The 16,480-nt window shown below is 46.2% G+C and overlaps 1 protein-coding gene across 1 annotated transcript in view; it reads left to right on the forward strand.

Moving 5' to 3' along the window:
* The window catches only part of LOC126540237 (uncharacterized), a 144,832-nt gene that overhangs the window by 96,103 nt on the left and 32,249 nt on the right, over positions 1-16,480 (forward strand). The window contains exon 3 of the mRNA XM_050187037.2: positions 15,021-15,436. Coding sequence (XP_050042994.1) covers positions 15,021-15,436 — 416 coding nt within the window. The remainder of the gene's footprint in view (positions 1-15,020; positions 15,437-16,480) is intronic.

Raw genomic sequence — 16,480 nt, forward strand, 5'->3', positions numbered from 1 at the left:
ACAAAAAGAAAGCAACTCCACGTGCACAAACGGCCTTCCGCTAAACGCATAGGTGAGTGGTTTAGTTTATTGCGCATATTGACGATAAATGCGTTAGATAAATAATTAACTGCAGCGTCCGTGGTCAGTGCGATACCTACTGTGCTGCATTTGGAAGGCATACGAAATTCCGCCTATGAGCCTGTTTTCTTATCATCACTGCCTCAAATAATTATGAAGAAAATAATATCCACAACGCTAGCCACGTCATCGCCGGAAACGTATATAATCCAGTAAACACCCGTAACTGCAGTGAAGTCTCAATTTAAACCTATTACTGTTGAAATTGTGGGCAATCGGGAGGTTTGTGTATCGCCGACCGCCTACCATCATTGCGCTACCACCGTCTTGTCGCGCCATAAACATCATTTACGTTTTCGAGTACCTCACTAATGCAGTGTTCCTCGTGCAAAACGTATAGGATACCCTTTGTTTTAAATTGGAATATTGCTGAACATCACTGCTCCGTTTTCACTACACTATAAATGCCCTAATCCTATTCAAACCAGACGGTAAAGAATGATCTACAAAGCGTTTCTTGGCAGTAACGCAAACTGAAGAGCTATTCATACTATGAGCATATAGCCCCACTTCATCGCACAGCTATTTCTTCAAAGGTAAATCGCAAATACACGTTTCGTGCCCCTACTGCAACAGTGCAGTGTGTGCTGAGATCAAAGGCGCTCTTTCCGGACAAGTGCAGAAAGAATAGGTGACGCAGGCAATAGTCAGCAGCGTGCTGTACCCTTTCATAGTCCGGTTCGTTGTTTGCATAGAACGCGTCCCAGATACCGATAGTTATGGAAATATCGAGCGCTGTGGCTCTGACGTGTAGACGCTCAACATGACGCAACAGATAAACGCAACCAAAATGAGACGCTATACGGGCGCTGTCGCAAGGGGGAGTGGAAGCCTACGCCTATGGTGTAAGAAACACCGGTGGCAGGGCCCAATGACGTCTGATGACTGTCGAAAGGGGAGAGAAACTTGTGAAGGAGGGTGAGAAGTTGGCGGCGATGAGATGGGGAAAGAGCAGCGTCGATGGCGTTGTCAAAACTCACTGAAGGTGATGAGTCTGAGGCCGAAGCGATGGCGTCAACGTAACAACGGAGGGAGTCAGTAGGAACATCGAGATCGTCAACGTAGTCGACCACGGGAAAGTATCCTAGGGTCTCTCCACGCAGCAGACTGATTGAGTACTGGTATTAGTTGGTGAGCAGCATCACAGTTCACCAAAATGTTATTGTGACCACGGCAAACGGAAGGACAATGCCCTTGCGCTGAGAAAACACATCGGACTGCGTGAACACTACAGTGGCGTCAGATGCAGCATCAGACGACAGGACAACAGCCATCGACGACTCAGGGGCTATGGTTGTGCCGGTATCAACAGTGAGTTTGTCGGCAAATTGAGGAGAGCCGATCGGCAGTGATTCACATAGTGGTAAAAGCGACACTTCTTCACGCGAACAGTCAATGACAGCATGATGACGTGAGAAGAAATCCCAACGAAGGATGAGGTCGTGAGAGCACGATGGTAGCATGAAACAGTCTATTATGTACAGAACGTCGGTGATGACGACACGGGCCGTGCACACAGCTGAAGGCTGAATTCGCTGTGAGCTGTAAGTGGCGAGCACCAGGCCAGATAGAGCTGTGTTCACTTTTCGTAGTTTGCCACAAAGGTTCTCGTGAATGACGGAAACTGCTGCTCCAGTATAGACAAGTACCACTGCGGGTACTCCCTCTGCAAAAACGGTAATAACATCTTGCGGCGAAGACTGAGGCCTTGAGAACGTCGAGGTATCTGCAGTTCTTACAATACAAAATTATCAATACAAGAGGCTATACACCAGATTTCGTAGATCTGTTTTGGTAAAAGCTTACACCTTAATAACTTCGTCATTCAGCTGCGTTTGAATTTGCATCGACTTCTCCTGCTTGCGACAACCCTGCATGTTTATGTAAGAAATTATAACTTGTCTATTCTTATCCTTTCTGCGCCTTTTCCTGACTCTTTGTGGTCTAATTCTACCCTTTACTGGTGTGTCGCTGCACTCAATACTTCCTCTTCCTTCCTGATTGCGTGGGACCCACCTAAAGAAAGCTACAGTATACGTTGCGAATCGACGTCCAACTGGCGTCGCTACGCTTTCGCTAAAATGTATCCCGTCACACATAAACGCTTTCTTCACAGCCTGCTCGGTGCACTTCTAGGTTGATGTCAATGACCGTAAAATTCATTGCCTTAGCCAGCCTCAAAAATCTCCCTGTTTACTGCAAGCACTGTGTTTCCACTTGGCCCTGCCGTTCAACCTTTGGTACTGTGCACACTGCGATTTGTGTTTCCTTTGAAATATTCTACACTTCGGTGTCCCCTTGGCTATTTTCTACGCGATGCCGGCTTCACGTTCTTACACTATATTGTTTAAAAAAAGATATGGGGCTTTACGTGCCAAAACCACTTGCTGATTATGAGGCACGCCGTAGTGGGGACTCCGGAAATTTCGACCACCTGGGGTTCTTTAACGTGCACCTAAATCTAAGTACACGGGTGTTTTCGCATTTCGCCTCCATCGAAATGCGGCCGCCGTGGCCGGGATTCGATCCCGCGACCTCGTGCTCAGCAGCCTAACACCATAGCCACTGAGCAACCATGGCGGGTTAACACTATATTGTTACGTAGGAAGACGCAGATGAAAAGCTATATAAACGTATATTTACAAGGAAATACGCCGCACTCGGCCAAGAGGCAACAGCCCGCGCTAGCCTCTAATCGTCGTCATCGTCTTCATACTGCTCGCCTCTTCGTCCTCGCAAATACTGTTCCGTAGCTATCAATCATTCTACCCATTGTCACCACTAGAGGCCTCTCCTCCATTGTGCCCCCCATGCGTTCCTTGGTCTTCGCTATCACCTTCCTAATCGGCATTCCCGGAAGCGCACCGACCTGGACTGGTTCAATTGCACCTACCCTTTCTGTTATCGCCGGTGTTAATTTATGCATGTTGGAATCCCCAACAATGACAACTCGACGCATTTCCTCGCCCTCGCCGCTGAAAGCTGCACCCGAAGGCTCGATGCTGTCCCCTCCTGTCTTGTCCTTGCCCTTTGCCTTGTTGTTTTTGTCTGCGTCAGTGGTAGCCGCTTCGTGACCACCACTCTCGGTTTCCGCCCAGTGCTTTTCTGCGTGGTGGTTTCGGCTTGCTTAACTGTTCTCGTTTCGTAGCCAGCGCCGTTTGCGATACAAGTGTTAATTGCTTTGCATAATGGTGGCACTCAGCTTCATTTCTACATTGGCTAGCTTTTCTTCTACTTCCTTCCTGTGCTTCTGTACGCTCTTAAGTTCCTTTTCTAGCTTTCCAACCCGCTTAACTAGCTTATAGTTCTCCTGCTCTAGACGGTCTAGTCGCGACCCAGCACACACATCCTACAGATCAAAGCTTCACCGGTCGCTTCGCGTACTGACCCGAACCGCGTTTCTTCCAACGCGTAAGAGTGCTCGCACTCAGAACAATGCACACGTGGCGCCCGTACTAACAAAGATTACTACAAAGTCACCATACTCGCGGAAAAAAGCGACTATTAGCTACTTACATCTACACAAAAACCTTAGATACTCAAATGAAAAAAAAATTATGAAGATTGCTTGGCTTTACTCGAGCACTTCGTGCCATTTGGTGGAGCGCGCTTCACTTAATTTCGATGGAACTTGGCGGCGGCACGGCAGACAGTGACAGCAACACAGCGACTCACATGGTACCCTGTTTAACGCTAATTGTACTTATTTTGCATTATAGGCTTAGATACTGGCCATTGCAGCGTGTCCTAGGCATGACGAGGTGTGATGGAATGCCATTTTCATATTCATAAGACACCTAGAAATCGCCTAACCAACCCTTCTTTTCTTCAACGGCTACAAGATACCCCGATCCCAGATAAGCCGAATCCATTTGAAGTCAACTAAGCAGGCCTTGTCTTCAAAGAGGGGTGGCTTTCAAACGCGCAGTCATGGAATACATTTTCTTAAAAGAAGCTTAAACTCCAACATATACTGCTAGAATAGCAGCTTGGGCTTGTTGGTTTTCCATCCTGGTGTTAACAGCGCAAAACGTAGACGAGACACGAGACGAGAAGACGACACCACAGGCGCTGACGTAAACGTTGTTGAAAGTCAGAGCTTGTGGTGTCGTCTTCTCCTCTCGTGTCTCGTCTACGTTTTGCTCTGTTAACACCAGGAACATCTACTGGTCGTCTTTTCTTGTATATCTTTAAACGTAAACCTTGGCAACGATAAAGCAACGGTATACACAGGACATTGAGCAATACGAAGCAACACGAGTGCTCTCAGTGCTGTCTATTGCGCGATTTATTCGTGACAGTGCTACAGCAAGTGACCTGCACTTGTACACGACGGAAACAAATAACATGCACGAAAGTCAACACAAGTTCGTTGAAATACTCTAGTTGCTGTAACGACCACGAGCCCAGCAACTGGCTTTTTTTTAAAGAGCGGTGACGTTTCCAAGGCCCCCTCAACATCCTGTAGAAATCTGCTTGGTGTAGATGAATGACTGTGAATACGCACAAAAAATACTGCGTGCTAGCTGGAAATGCGAACGTACTTGTGGGCTACCACGAATGTTCAATAGTTTAAACTGATATCCCACGGACACCTCGCAGTAGACAAAATTTTATTCTTAACATCGATATTTCACTTCTTCTTTAGACGTCAGACCAGAATGTAAATGCAAGTAATTCAAATAAAAATAATTTAAAGAGAAGTACGATGAATAATCGCACCAACACCGCAGTTAATAACCCAGTGCAGTTACCTATGTTTACGAATTTATTTCCACTGATAATTATTATTTCTTTTGTAGTCTGAACCCCGACACCGTCACAGCATGGTTGCCAATCCGGCCCTCTGGCCTAAGAGCCTTCTCAACTCTATCTACAAGACAGCGCTGCTTGTACATTGTCCTTAGCTTGAGACGAAAATAAACAATGACTGATTTTACCATTTATTTCTCACTCATTGCGAAGGAGATCAAGTAACCCAAGCGAATGAGAATCGAAGTGAGCAGCCTGGGCACTACAATAATGTTACACAGCCACGAGAATCGTCCTGTAAACTTAGTCGCTCCTGGTAAAGGCCACACATGCGCAGCCCTGGCAGCTGGTATCGGTATACGGTAAGACAGTAGCTGTATGATAAAACACTATATTTATCGCGTGGCTGTAGAACGTTGGTTGTTCACTTCAGGTCCGATTTGTTGCATTGTATCACTCTTGAAAACAGGCTTCTCGGCATTTGGCTATGTCCACCTGCCACTTTGGAACAGCACAGACGCTTTGTGTTTTATACTACGGCTTATGAGCAACACGTGGATAACAGGGGCGCAAAACGCTCTATTGAAGACAGTCTTGTACCGTGCCCTAATTGCATAAGTTTATTTGAAGTCCCTTCTCGTTTCCCACGCGCGTAAAAGTATGTGTTCTTATAAGAGGCTAATTAGAATCACTTTGTGAGACATTAAGAACTGTGCGGGTGCCCGAAAGGAGTACAAAAGGGCACACGTTAGGTGTTACTCGCTCGTCCATGTATTTTTCCGCTGACGCAAAATTCAGCCTCAAGCATAAAACCCCGCCCAACTGTTTATTCGTAAAAACACCCGCCACAGTGGCCCATTGCCTATCGCGTTGCGCTGCTGAGCTCCAGGTGCTCAGATCCGTCACTTGGGTGCACGTTAAAGCACCCCAGTTGGCCTAAGATATTCCGGAGTCTCCGACTATGGTGTGCTTCGTAACCGTATCACATTTACGCGGTTCTAGCGTGTCATCGATTGTAACGCGTATCTAATTTTCACCAGCACAAGTGAAAACTGCTATACGTTGTACAATGAAACCATATTGCTTACTTTGTACACAACGCCACACTCGGACGATAATGGAGGAAAATCCAGGATAGAGGAAATATTTTGAGCGATTCGGGTCCTCAACACCAGCTTCCTAGCCCCACAGGTTTACGTTGCCACGGGCCTGAGGCTTAATGACCCGCGCGCGCTCGGCGCTTCCTGAACCGTTTACTTACAGGAAATTAAATTTCCTGGGTAAGGGTGCTCACGAGGCTTCCATAATAACGGGTAGAGTAAGTTGTCGTTCTGGACGATGACGTTTGTTCTAAGGTAAACAAGAGTGGATCAGGCTAGACAAATGGAGTGCGTAATAGCACGAAGGCACCCTACGAACGCTAGTGGTGTTTGGCTTACTCATATAGACCTCACAGCTGTTAGGAAACTTTTTAGCGAAATTCAATGGTTTTTCTACAGAAACGTTACGGATGGCTAACAGAAGCCTACCGGAATTTGATGGATCTCGAGGAGGAGTTTAGTAACGAAGGCAAGGTGCATATAGATGCTTACTCAATGGGTCCATGGTGCGCTGACAGAAACTAGGACCTCGAGCACTGCTTGTCTACTGAGCGTTATTTCAGGCGAAAGCTGGTTGCCCGTCGCAATACTAATCGTCTAGTGTATCCAAGCAGAGACACCAACGCGCACGCAAGCGGCTGGAGGTTGCGATTAGGAGAAGGAAACCTGCTCGCATGTCGCACGCGGCTCCTCAACTCCGTGGTTGAGCAGCTTAGCGACACGTTCCGACTATTGCATTCGTTTACGGCCCGACGCTGATCCAAGGCTTAAACTAAAATAAAAAGAAACTGCTTAAATGCTCTTATCTCACTTGATGCACTTCATAAATAAGCTAATTGGCGCTTTGTCGCCTTCACACAACGTCAGTGCTAATAGCTGGAGGGGGGGGGGATTTGAAACAAACCGATGTATAGGCATTAGTATTGTTGCATTTCCGATTTAGAAGCATTCTGCAAGTGTAATGGGACTGATCTAAAATTCTAAAGCACTCCGTGTGATCTCATTACAAGGAGTGCAAGGATTGCAAGGAGTGAAAGAAGATAGGAGTATTATAGGTGTAAAAAATAAGATATTAAATATAAGAGTGTAAGAATAAGAGCGTGAGAATTTCAATAATACTTGTTCACGGAGTGAACAGATCTTATTCTTCGAGAGCAGTCCGTGCAACTTAGTTTTGCGTTCTTGAAATATGATGACTTCTTTTAAAGTAATCGTGTACCGGCAACCAGTTCCGAGCGAATACTTCCCTACTTCCGCCCTGCAAGGAATGATCGCGACTTTAAACGGCCCTGATTTCGCAACTGATTTTCCATCCTTGAGGATAATATCTTTGTTGTATAACAATATGCAGTAACCTTCCCCCGTAACAGCGTAACACATTTTTCTTCGGTCACAAAAATGGTTCCCCTCTGCTTCAGCAATGGTCCATTTCCATATCACTTGCCCCGTCGTGTTTTTACACGCAGCTGTATTTAGATGAGCTTGTCTGGTGAACTCACCCGGTTTTTGATCGACTGTCGCGTGTTCAATAGCTGCGGTTTGCTCTTCTTCTCTGCCATTTATTGCTTTATTCAGGTTGCAATGTTCGCAGCCGATTAACCACCGTAATTTTAGCTCTTATTCACGGTAAAATGCACACGTTTGGAGCAAATATGGAAATATTAGTGAGAAATGTTCTACAATAGCATTCAAAAAAGGCTGACTTCACTTAAAATTTCCAGTTCACACAATCACATGACCTAATTTGTTATGAAGGCACGCCCATATTCATGCGTGCCTTCATAAGGCACGCGTAAGGCATAAGTTAAGCAGTGCCCTTGTTAACACGGCAGGCCTATTCGCGCAAAACAAGAGACCAGTTATTGCTCAATATAAATGGCAAAACAGCTGGCCCAAACAGCACACCTGAAATGGATGAGGCCTCGCGAACCATTAAGCGAAGGACACTCCGGCCTCATCTGGGAAGCCGACCCGATAAAAGATGATTTACGAGCTCAAAAGGCGGAAGAACGAAAGACATGGCTTCGATTCAGAGTGGTGACCTGTCGCTACATGAGTACGCTCTAGACGAGCTGGGCTGGTCAAGGGTACACTCACAAAAAAGACGAATGACGAGCTCTTCCAGCGCTATTTTACCACACCACACTTAAAGCATTCCCGTAGGAGTACCCATTGTTGGCCGCCCTGTGGCAGCAGGCTCTCCAGCGCCTGTCTCTCCATCCTGCAGACGACGACGCCTGCAAGGAATGTTGCACATACAACAGCAAGCCCATCTACGCGGGCCTCTGAAGCTTTATAAAGAGCAATGCATCTTTATACATTCGTTTAGCTTAAGCCCTGAGGCCACGTATTTTCTTCTGTTTCTTTTTATCTCGTTTTTTATTGAAAACTTTCAATCAGTCACTCATCTTCCACGAAGCCACAAAAATTATTTGAGCTGGTTCGTTGCTCCCTGCTTCTTCTAAAAGACAACCAACTATAGGAGCCTGTTAAAAAGTCTCAAGTGGTGAATATGGAGTAAAAGAACATGCAGTGAATCCTTCTTCCGTGCACTTGGGATATAGGTACGTGGGCCTAGGGGCTCAGCACACAGTGCGAAAGACGTCGAGAACCGACATTGCCTTTATCCGCTGTCTGTTAGGGCGCGAATGGCAAACACACAAAACACTGTAATACCTACAACACTTAGTCAAATCTGGAGCAGGCTTCAGGGTATGTTTTATTCGTGGTAGCAGCATTTCGGAGATAATAATTTTCAATGTGTCCGACAAAATGCATTGGCGTTCCAGCCACTTCTCTTTTTTAGAAACCGCTCCTTTGTGCATTGGAGCACAAAAGTAAGTGGGACACCAATGCATTTCAACGTACACTGCAAGTTAATATCACGGAACTCGTACAGCCCGAACAATTCGTTCCAAGTGGATACGCCGTGCGAACTCAGCGGCTATAATTCGTAAACTGAAATATAGGGCGTAAAGTAATAATTAAACGGTAATAAGCGCAATTACCTTAATTATTCAATTGAACATTTTGATTTCCCGAAGAAGTAATGCCTACCTCATAGAGTAATTTAGATCAAGGGTTAGAATTGTGCTATCTGCCATGGGCAATCTTTAAAAAATTTGGTGCAACTAAAAAAAAAGCACCCCGTACACGCAGACTCAAGGCACATTATTACCGTTGGCATCGGCGGCATGATGTTCCGTGTAAAGTCCAAGGGCGTTAACACCGCCGCCGCGCGTCCTATGCTAAATGAGTGAGTGAAAGCTTGTGAGGGGAGTCGACGATCGCGACTCAATCTCGCGCAGGCGATGAAGGAAAGCGGGAAGGAAGCGCGCCGTCTCCCGTCGCGCGCTAGGTTCCGATGGGAGGGGAGGGACGGGGGCGTTGTTGCACTTTTTATCCTGTGGCCACGCACACCATACCTCGAGCGCGATCTGCGTTGAGGGCAGAGTCTAGGCGCTTCGACGGCTCATACCTTCGCGCGTGCTGCGTTCTCGCCGCTCAGTTTGCGTTGAAGCTATAGACGGCGCTAAGGTCCCTTCGCTTGCTGCTGCTGCCGCGTTTCCTTACACCACAGTTGTGACTGCGAGTGTCCGCGCTCATCGAGTGTGAGGTGTTCATGTTTTCTGTACGCGCTGACACCGTCGTTTTTCATTAGTAAGCGAATGTTTTCAAGTTTATACGGCCGATAAAACTACGTTCCTTACCTTGTAAGAGCTTTCTAGTACATTTCTATCGCAATCGGTTAGTGGCCTTAGGGGCTAAACTGCGACATATTTTTGTTTTTTTTACAGCAAAGCTGTACACCTCTACCGTCCAAGGAAGTTTTCGCGTCGTAAGCAGATCCCGGAGAGAGTGCAATACCGGTTCGACACGCGGTGGAGGTGAAGAAGGCGTTAAGCACTCCCCATACGTGGGCCTATCCCGAAGATAGTGCAATGCCGGTCCGACCCGCGGCGGATGTGATGCAGGCGTTGAGCACTCCCCATTCGTGGGCTGATCCCAAAGATAGTACAATGTTGGCCCGACCCGCGGTGGAGGTGCAGTTCGCCATTATGGAGCCCATATACACAGCTTCGCTGGGCATCTTTCTTCACAGAGTGGAAGGGCACTGAGTGTTTTTTTTTTAGTTTTTTACCGTCCTTTAACGGTTATGGTGGTAGTTCGCTAGATATGACCGTGTTCTGTCATAAAAAATTGCCATAGTTCGAACGAGCCGGAAATTATATACAGCAAAGCTTTTTGTGAGTGCATAAAGATTCGAAAGACGAGTACATGCACGCACGCAGGCACGCGCTCACACGCAGGTAGACACACAGACACAAGCGTGGGCATGCACACATTACACGGAGTCTTTTGTCAGGCGGAGATGATGACTGCTAGCGAGTGCAGCGGACGCCTTGAACGCATCACGGGGTCAAAGACAGCATGTGCATACGTGCCTAGCGCCATTCAAATCCATTCTACTCGCAAGAAGCGTTTACTTTCTCATTACGGTGCAGTTGCGGATTCGCGGAGGCGAAGCCTTTCTGGTGGTCACCCAGGGGCGGTGACGCGCGCATCTTCTGCTTTCATTGGGCGGCCTATTCAGCGACAGAACACCACGTAGCTCCCTCGGTCGTGAAAACCCGGCGATATTCGTAAAGATGAGCTTGGCTTTTGAAAACACGGCTAGAAACAATACGTTTACCGACACAACATTATTGCGCATTTACTCGCGCGGCATTGTTTTCTTTTGCCTCTGGCGTGGAGATACCCGGTGTTATGTTAAAGCATTATCTTCTAGATTTAGCGTGTTTTTATCGAGCTGAGTTGTAGAAACAAGACATTTCGGGGGTGGCGTATCTGCTGGTCCACACAACACGGAATTTTCGCTTGCTTAGTCTTCGCGCTTTAACAAAAATAGTACAAAAATAGTAGTTCGGTTGGTCCGAATTGTTGGTGTGTTTTCTTGCCGGCGTGTTATTTTTTGTTTGCTCGCATGTTTGTTTCCTCAATGCAAATATTCCGACGAAATGACACGCGTTACACGTGTTCACCAGTGCATTTTGTATCGCGAAACAGATATCTCATTTTAGAATATTAGGAAATCGCGCAGTGATTAAATCTAGAGTCTTAGATGGCCAACTGCTGCGTTTGAGACCGTCGCAAGTGTATTATTTGTTAAATTATTGCCTTTGCAATTCTTTTATTCACTAATTCTTCATAGCGCGTAGCTCGTTCTTTCTCTTATTGCAAGTGGGTTTGAAGCTTTTTGGACACAATCGGTACAAACTGACACGCAAAGTTGGAGGAAAAAAAGAAAGTTTTTTTTTTTTTATATAAGGTAGAGCAGAGAGGAGTCCTCGGCCTTGTCCGTTGTTAAAAACGCCTACTCTGTAATGAACAGGTCTAGACGAAGACCCCTTGTAGTTGTACATCGATGCATGTACAAGCTGCACAAAACATAACTATTTGAAATACAGGTTAGCGATCCTATCTGTATGATGATATGCGACACAATACGTCCTATTTGTACTTCAAAATCGTTCCATACATTTAAGAAAACATATAACGAAACCAACGGAAGCACACGGGAAATGTTTTTGTAGTTGCAACTTAAATTTAGACGTTACAAGTTATCCGAAAGTGAAAGTGTGCGATAAGTCAACTTGCCGCCAGTGAGAGCCGACCCACAGCCTCCGCATTATGCGTTCAATTGTGCTACTGCGGCGCCTGTTCCTAATACGTTCACATTCTTGGGTATTTATGCCTATGTACCGAATCTAACGCGCGGACTGTTACCCAGTGCAACTCAGAGCCATGGATGCAGGTTTGTTCACGTACAGAAATTTTCAAGAATCTGGGTGCGGCAACAGCCGCCGCAGTTTCGGACTCCAATGCACGCGCAATGCGGATGCTGTTGGTTTGTATCTCACCAGCGGCAAGTACTTTTCTGCACACCCTTTCATTTTCCAATGAGTTGTAATTTTTAAATTTGAAATAGAAATATAAATAGTTTCACCTATCCTTTCTTTGCCTTCAATATCTGTTGCCATCATATGGTTTTGACTAACCAAAACGTATCATCTAGGTCCCCTTCTTCCGTTGCATTTGTGCATATCTCATGTTGACTTTATTGCACAAAGTACCTGCAGGTTAAGGATATGGTTGACTTGCAACTTTTGTGCAAAAAAACGCACCTTGTTCCTCTTGAACTTTCTCCATTCCCACCTAAGAGTTTGTTTCGACGTTCCAACTTAAAGTACTATATCAATAGTAGCAACGCTTTCCGATGCTCGCGATACCTGCGTTGATCTTACGCAGGTAATCTGCTCAATTTTTAAAGTTTCGTTGCTGCCTTCCTAATTGGCAGTTGGAACTTCTCTGTGGGTTAAGCAGCTGTCGGTTCGGCGTCTAATTTTGTATTTCTTTTTAGATAGCAAACAGAGGCGTTTGAAAAGTCTGTTTACTAGTGTGTTCACAAATCTCACATCAAGCGCCTCAGATGATTACCCGCCGAAAAGTTCTCACGCACTCCGGAGGCATAAAATTAGTGCGGGACATTCCTTTTGTAGGCGGGAATAGATTGCATAGAAAGTTCTTACCACTGTTGAAGCTTCGCTAAACTTAGGTGAAGCTTATACTTTCAGGCACAGCTTTAAGCGAGCTCATAATGATCCTTAAAGGGACACTAAAGGTTAATATTAAGTCAACGTGGACTGTTGAAATACCATCCCAGAAACCTCGAAACGCTTGTTTCGTGCGAAGAAGAGACTTATTTTAAGAGAAAATGCGTTCTGAAGCGTCCGCGTACCTCTAGCGCTGTTCAAATCACCCGCCCTCCAATCGAGGAGTATTGACGTCATGGTCTCATAGTGACGTTGCGCCGTCGGTGAGTAAAATGGCTCCCGCAGACGGCGCTACGGCTTTTCTGCACAAAACGCAAACGCGCGGCCAGAAACAGAGCCAAGACAGAGCCGACAGCAGCGCGAAAGCGGAACTATGGTGGCCAGCGGAAGGGAAAGCGCACGACGATAAGCTGGTTCTTTATTTTATGACGTCAACTTCGACGCTCGTTGCAATGGATGACCCTGACAACGACACATTAGTTCGCGATGCTGGGCTCGAGTTAAGCGATTTAAGCACTGATGAACGTGACCTGCTGTTGAGGGCTCGCGCTGCCGGCGTCGTTGCGTACTACTACGACCACGGCCTGCTTTGAAAAGCACTTCACGCGACTTGAGTAGGTCGGCGTTGAACTCATAATCCTCTGGACGAAACTGCAGCGAGCACACTACGTGATTTTTCGGCTCTTTGCCAGCGTGCTGTGGCAGAGGTACGGCACTTAACCACTTCGAACGGAGACGTTCACTCGTTGGCACACAGTGATAAGTAACGTTGGATTCGCCGCTGCAACTGCCCTTGACCAAGTTCCGCGGACCGTTCGCGCATCCCACGACATCACATGGACGTGGCATTCTCGTTGCTTGTTCCAAATGCAAGTTTCGCGAACCAGCAGGAGCACCGCAGCACGACGCGATAAAGAAACTACTGAAACTCCAAAGCGCGCGCGGCGCAAAGTCGAGCGCGTAGAGTCGAGCGAAAACGAAACCTTTGGACCACCCATACTGCTGAAGGGTAACGTCAAAATGTTATTTTTTTTCTTAGAATCGAATAGAAGTAGACAAGTAGCATTTTCTTCCGTTTTATAATCTAATGAAATGATCTTTTTAATGCGAGTAGTTGAGTACTAGTGAAATAACTTATGATGAGGAGTGCTTTCGTCATCGGGCTAGTAGCGGAATGTCGCTGGGGGGTCTCAAATCGTGTCGTGCATTTACCTCAATTTCTCGGTTACTAAAGCTCTGTTCGCGATTATATTGACGCCTTAGACGTTCTAGAGCATTGCTTTATCACTTTAACTTGACTTTCTGGTAACCTTTAGTGTCCCTTTAACAAAGCACACCTAGCTTTCTTGTTGAAAGGAAAATCTGCGCCACCTAAGATAGCACAACGACTGTACTTAGTCATGTCCAGTTTGTCATTGAAATTTCCCAAAAATGCACTCGCAAACACGTTTTCACTGGTCGTCTGCATTCGGCAGTTTATTTTCGGTCTAGAATTTTCGGCCTCAAGAGTTGACCTTGCGTAACTCTGGCTGCTTTAGGAGCAAGTCGGCGTTTTGTTTTCACATTTACTGTGGAGCACTCACGCGATGCCATGTTGCCTCGTCGCCACTGAACCTGGCCTGGCAGTGAATAATTGTTATGCGCATTATCAGATCGATATTGTGTTCTCGACCTTAAGCTGATCGATCATATACTGGTTAGCAAAATTACGATCATCATAGTTCCTTTTAGTTGGTCGCGAGTGTCGTCAAAATACGTGCCCGCCGCAGAACATCCTTCCTTTTACAAGAAAATTGAAGTTGGCTGAGACTGCCCCCGTATTTCTTGTAAGTTATAAAGTGCGCTATTTCTTAGTATAACATTGTTTCAGCATTGTTTGCAGACTAGGGCACGTTATGTTAATAAAGGTACGAGTTAAGTTTTAGGAATAAGCTTTATTTTCCGCTTTTCACTTGGCTTCGATGCTTGCCTCTTCGTTGACCTTGCGAGAGATGCATCATGTATTTAGGATACACAACAAAATTTACTCTAGTACCAAGAATACAGATCCTCGTACATGTCGTTCCAAATGTGTCATGGTACACGACAACCTATTAGTGTCTAAGATGCACGTATCAGCACCACCACCCAAATATTTTGACTGGCGGGGAGAGAGCGGAAGAGAGAGTCATGGGGAATGCTAAGATCAATAAAGAGAAGGATTTTGCGCTCAGCACAAGCATATCCATAAACTCTCGAGTAATTCCCAATGTTGCGCAGAAGTTGTAGCAGGGCAGGCGCCGTTCTGTCGCCCATTTCTGGTGGGAACTTGAATCCTAATAACCTGGTTAAATGTGACACGCCATGAAATAAAGGGCAGTTTAAATAAAAATAAAATTTTTCCCGAATTCTTTCTTCTCTTTCCGCTGAATCCTGATGCTCGCCCGGCCGCCAGCTGAGATGGACCCGTCGGGACCTGTGTACGGCATACGCAGGCGCGTCCCACCCTTGAAGCGCCGACTGCACGTCCAGGTGGCGAGGCGAGAAGAAAAGCGCAAGCGCTCCACGCGACGCCAGCAGAAAGACGCGGCGTCTCCGTTTCGGCGGAAGACGCTCAAGAAGGCGTTCGGCAAGAAGCAGACCGCAGCCTCGTCGCCGAAGGAGCACAGCCCGTCTTCCACGCCTGCCTTCCGGTTGGGATACCAGGGCTCGGGAAAGAGCTCCGCGGGGCCCACTGCAATGGGCAATGCCACTCTTCACAAAGGGGACGCCAAGGCCGACAGTAAAGCTACAGCAGGAGGAGCGAGCAGCGGTGGAAGCAAGAAGCAGTACCACATTATGAAGCGCAGCAGCTTCAGTACAGACGACAAGGTGAGATGGTAGCGCTGGTGCATAGAACGTTTTAGGCGTGGATGTCTGAGAAAGTACGGGAACGCGCTATACTGCGAAGCCTCTATCATTGTTTCGGAACATCAGTTTTGTAGGCTCCCTCGCTATAGTGACGAAATGTCTGTCGTAGCTGGGTGGGTCAGTACAACTCCATGTTTACTTACAGAGCGAACGAACCAGCAGGGACCATGAAGTAACACGTACCGCGAGCACTGACTCACGACTGAAAGTTTATTTCTTTCGTTCGTGAGTTACCGCTCACGTTACGTCTTTCTTCTTTGTCCCTGTTGGTGCGTTCGATAGTAAAGATGCTGTCGTATAATAAGCGCATGTGAAAACGGATAACTACGAAAGTATTTCAAAGGGTAACAAGTACGTCAGCTTCTTACTATCCGCTGTTCCAGAAGATAGCAAACGAGAAATTGTAAACTACAGTCCCTATAAGAATTTGCATAATCAACTTTCCGTAAGTGCGCTACGTCGACAGCCGCATGGTGGTTGCCTTTCTGGTAGCAGCACACGGTGTAAACGCTGAGCTGATTTTTTTTCTTTTTTTTTTTGCGACGTAGTTGCGAGAGTCTAGGCAAAAAGCCTACAAAAAAAAACTTGAGAGCGTGGCCACTTTACGCACACGTTGGCATGAGAGTAGTTAACAAACCAAGTGCAATGCATTTTACATGGAACATATACAGACACAATCATGCGTGTGCGTGTTATAAATGTAAATGGCGCATACAACGAGCATTTCGAACAAATACTAAGTAATAAAATAAAATTAGGAAAAGGGAGCATGAGCAAGAACTTAATAATGTTCATGATGTCCTTCGCAGTAACAAAGTTCGTAGTCATTACAATAAAGTTTTTGTGGTATTCGAAAGCTCTTCAGTACTAATCGCATTTAGTAATATTGGTGGCAAGAAGTGTAGCATTTGCTTCCATTTGTAATGCGACATTATTTGACATGTCAGTCGTCCATTTGCGTGTATTATATTTCGCTATGTTAAATGTTAGTCCAGCTAGTGTTTT

The sequence above is a fragment of the Dermacentor andersoni genome, chromosome 2, assembly GCF_023375885.2.
Source record: "Dermacentor andersoni chromosome 2, qqDerAnde1_hic_scaffold, whole genome shotgun sequence".
Taxonomy (NCBI): Eukaryota; Metazoa; Arthropoda; class Arachnida; order Ixodida; family Ixodidae; genus Dermacentor; species Dermacentor andersoni.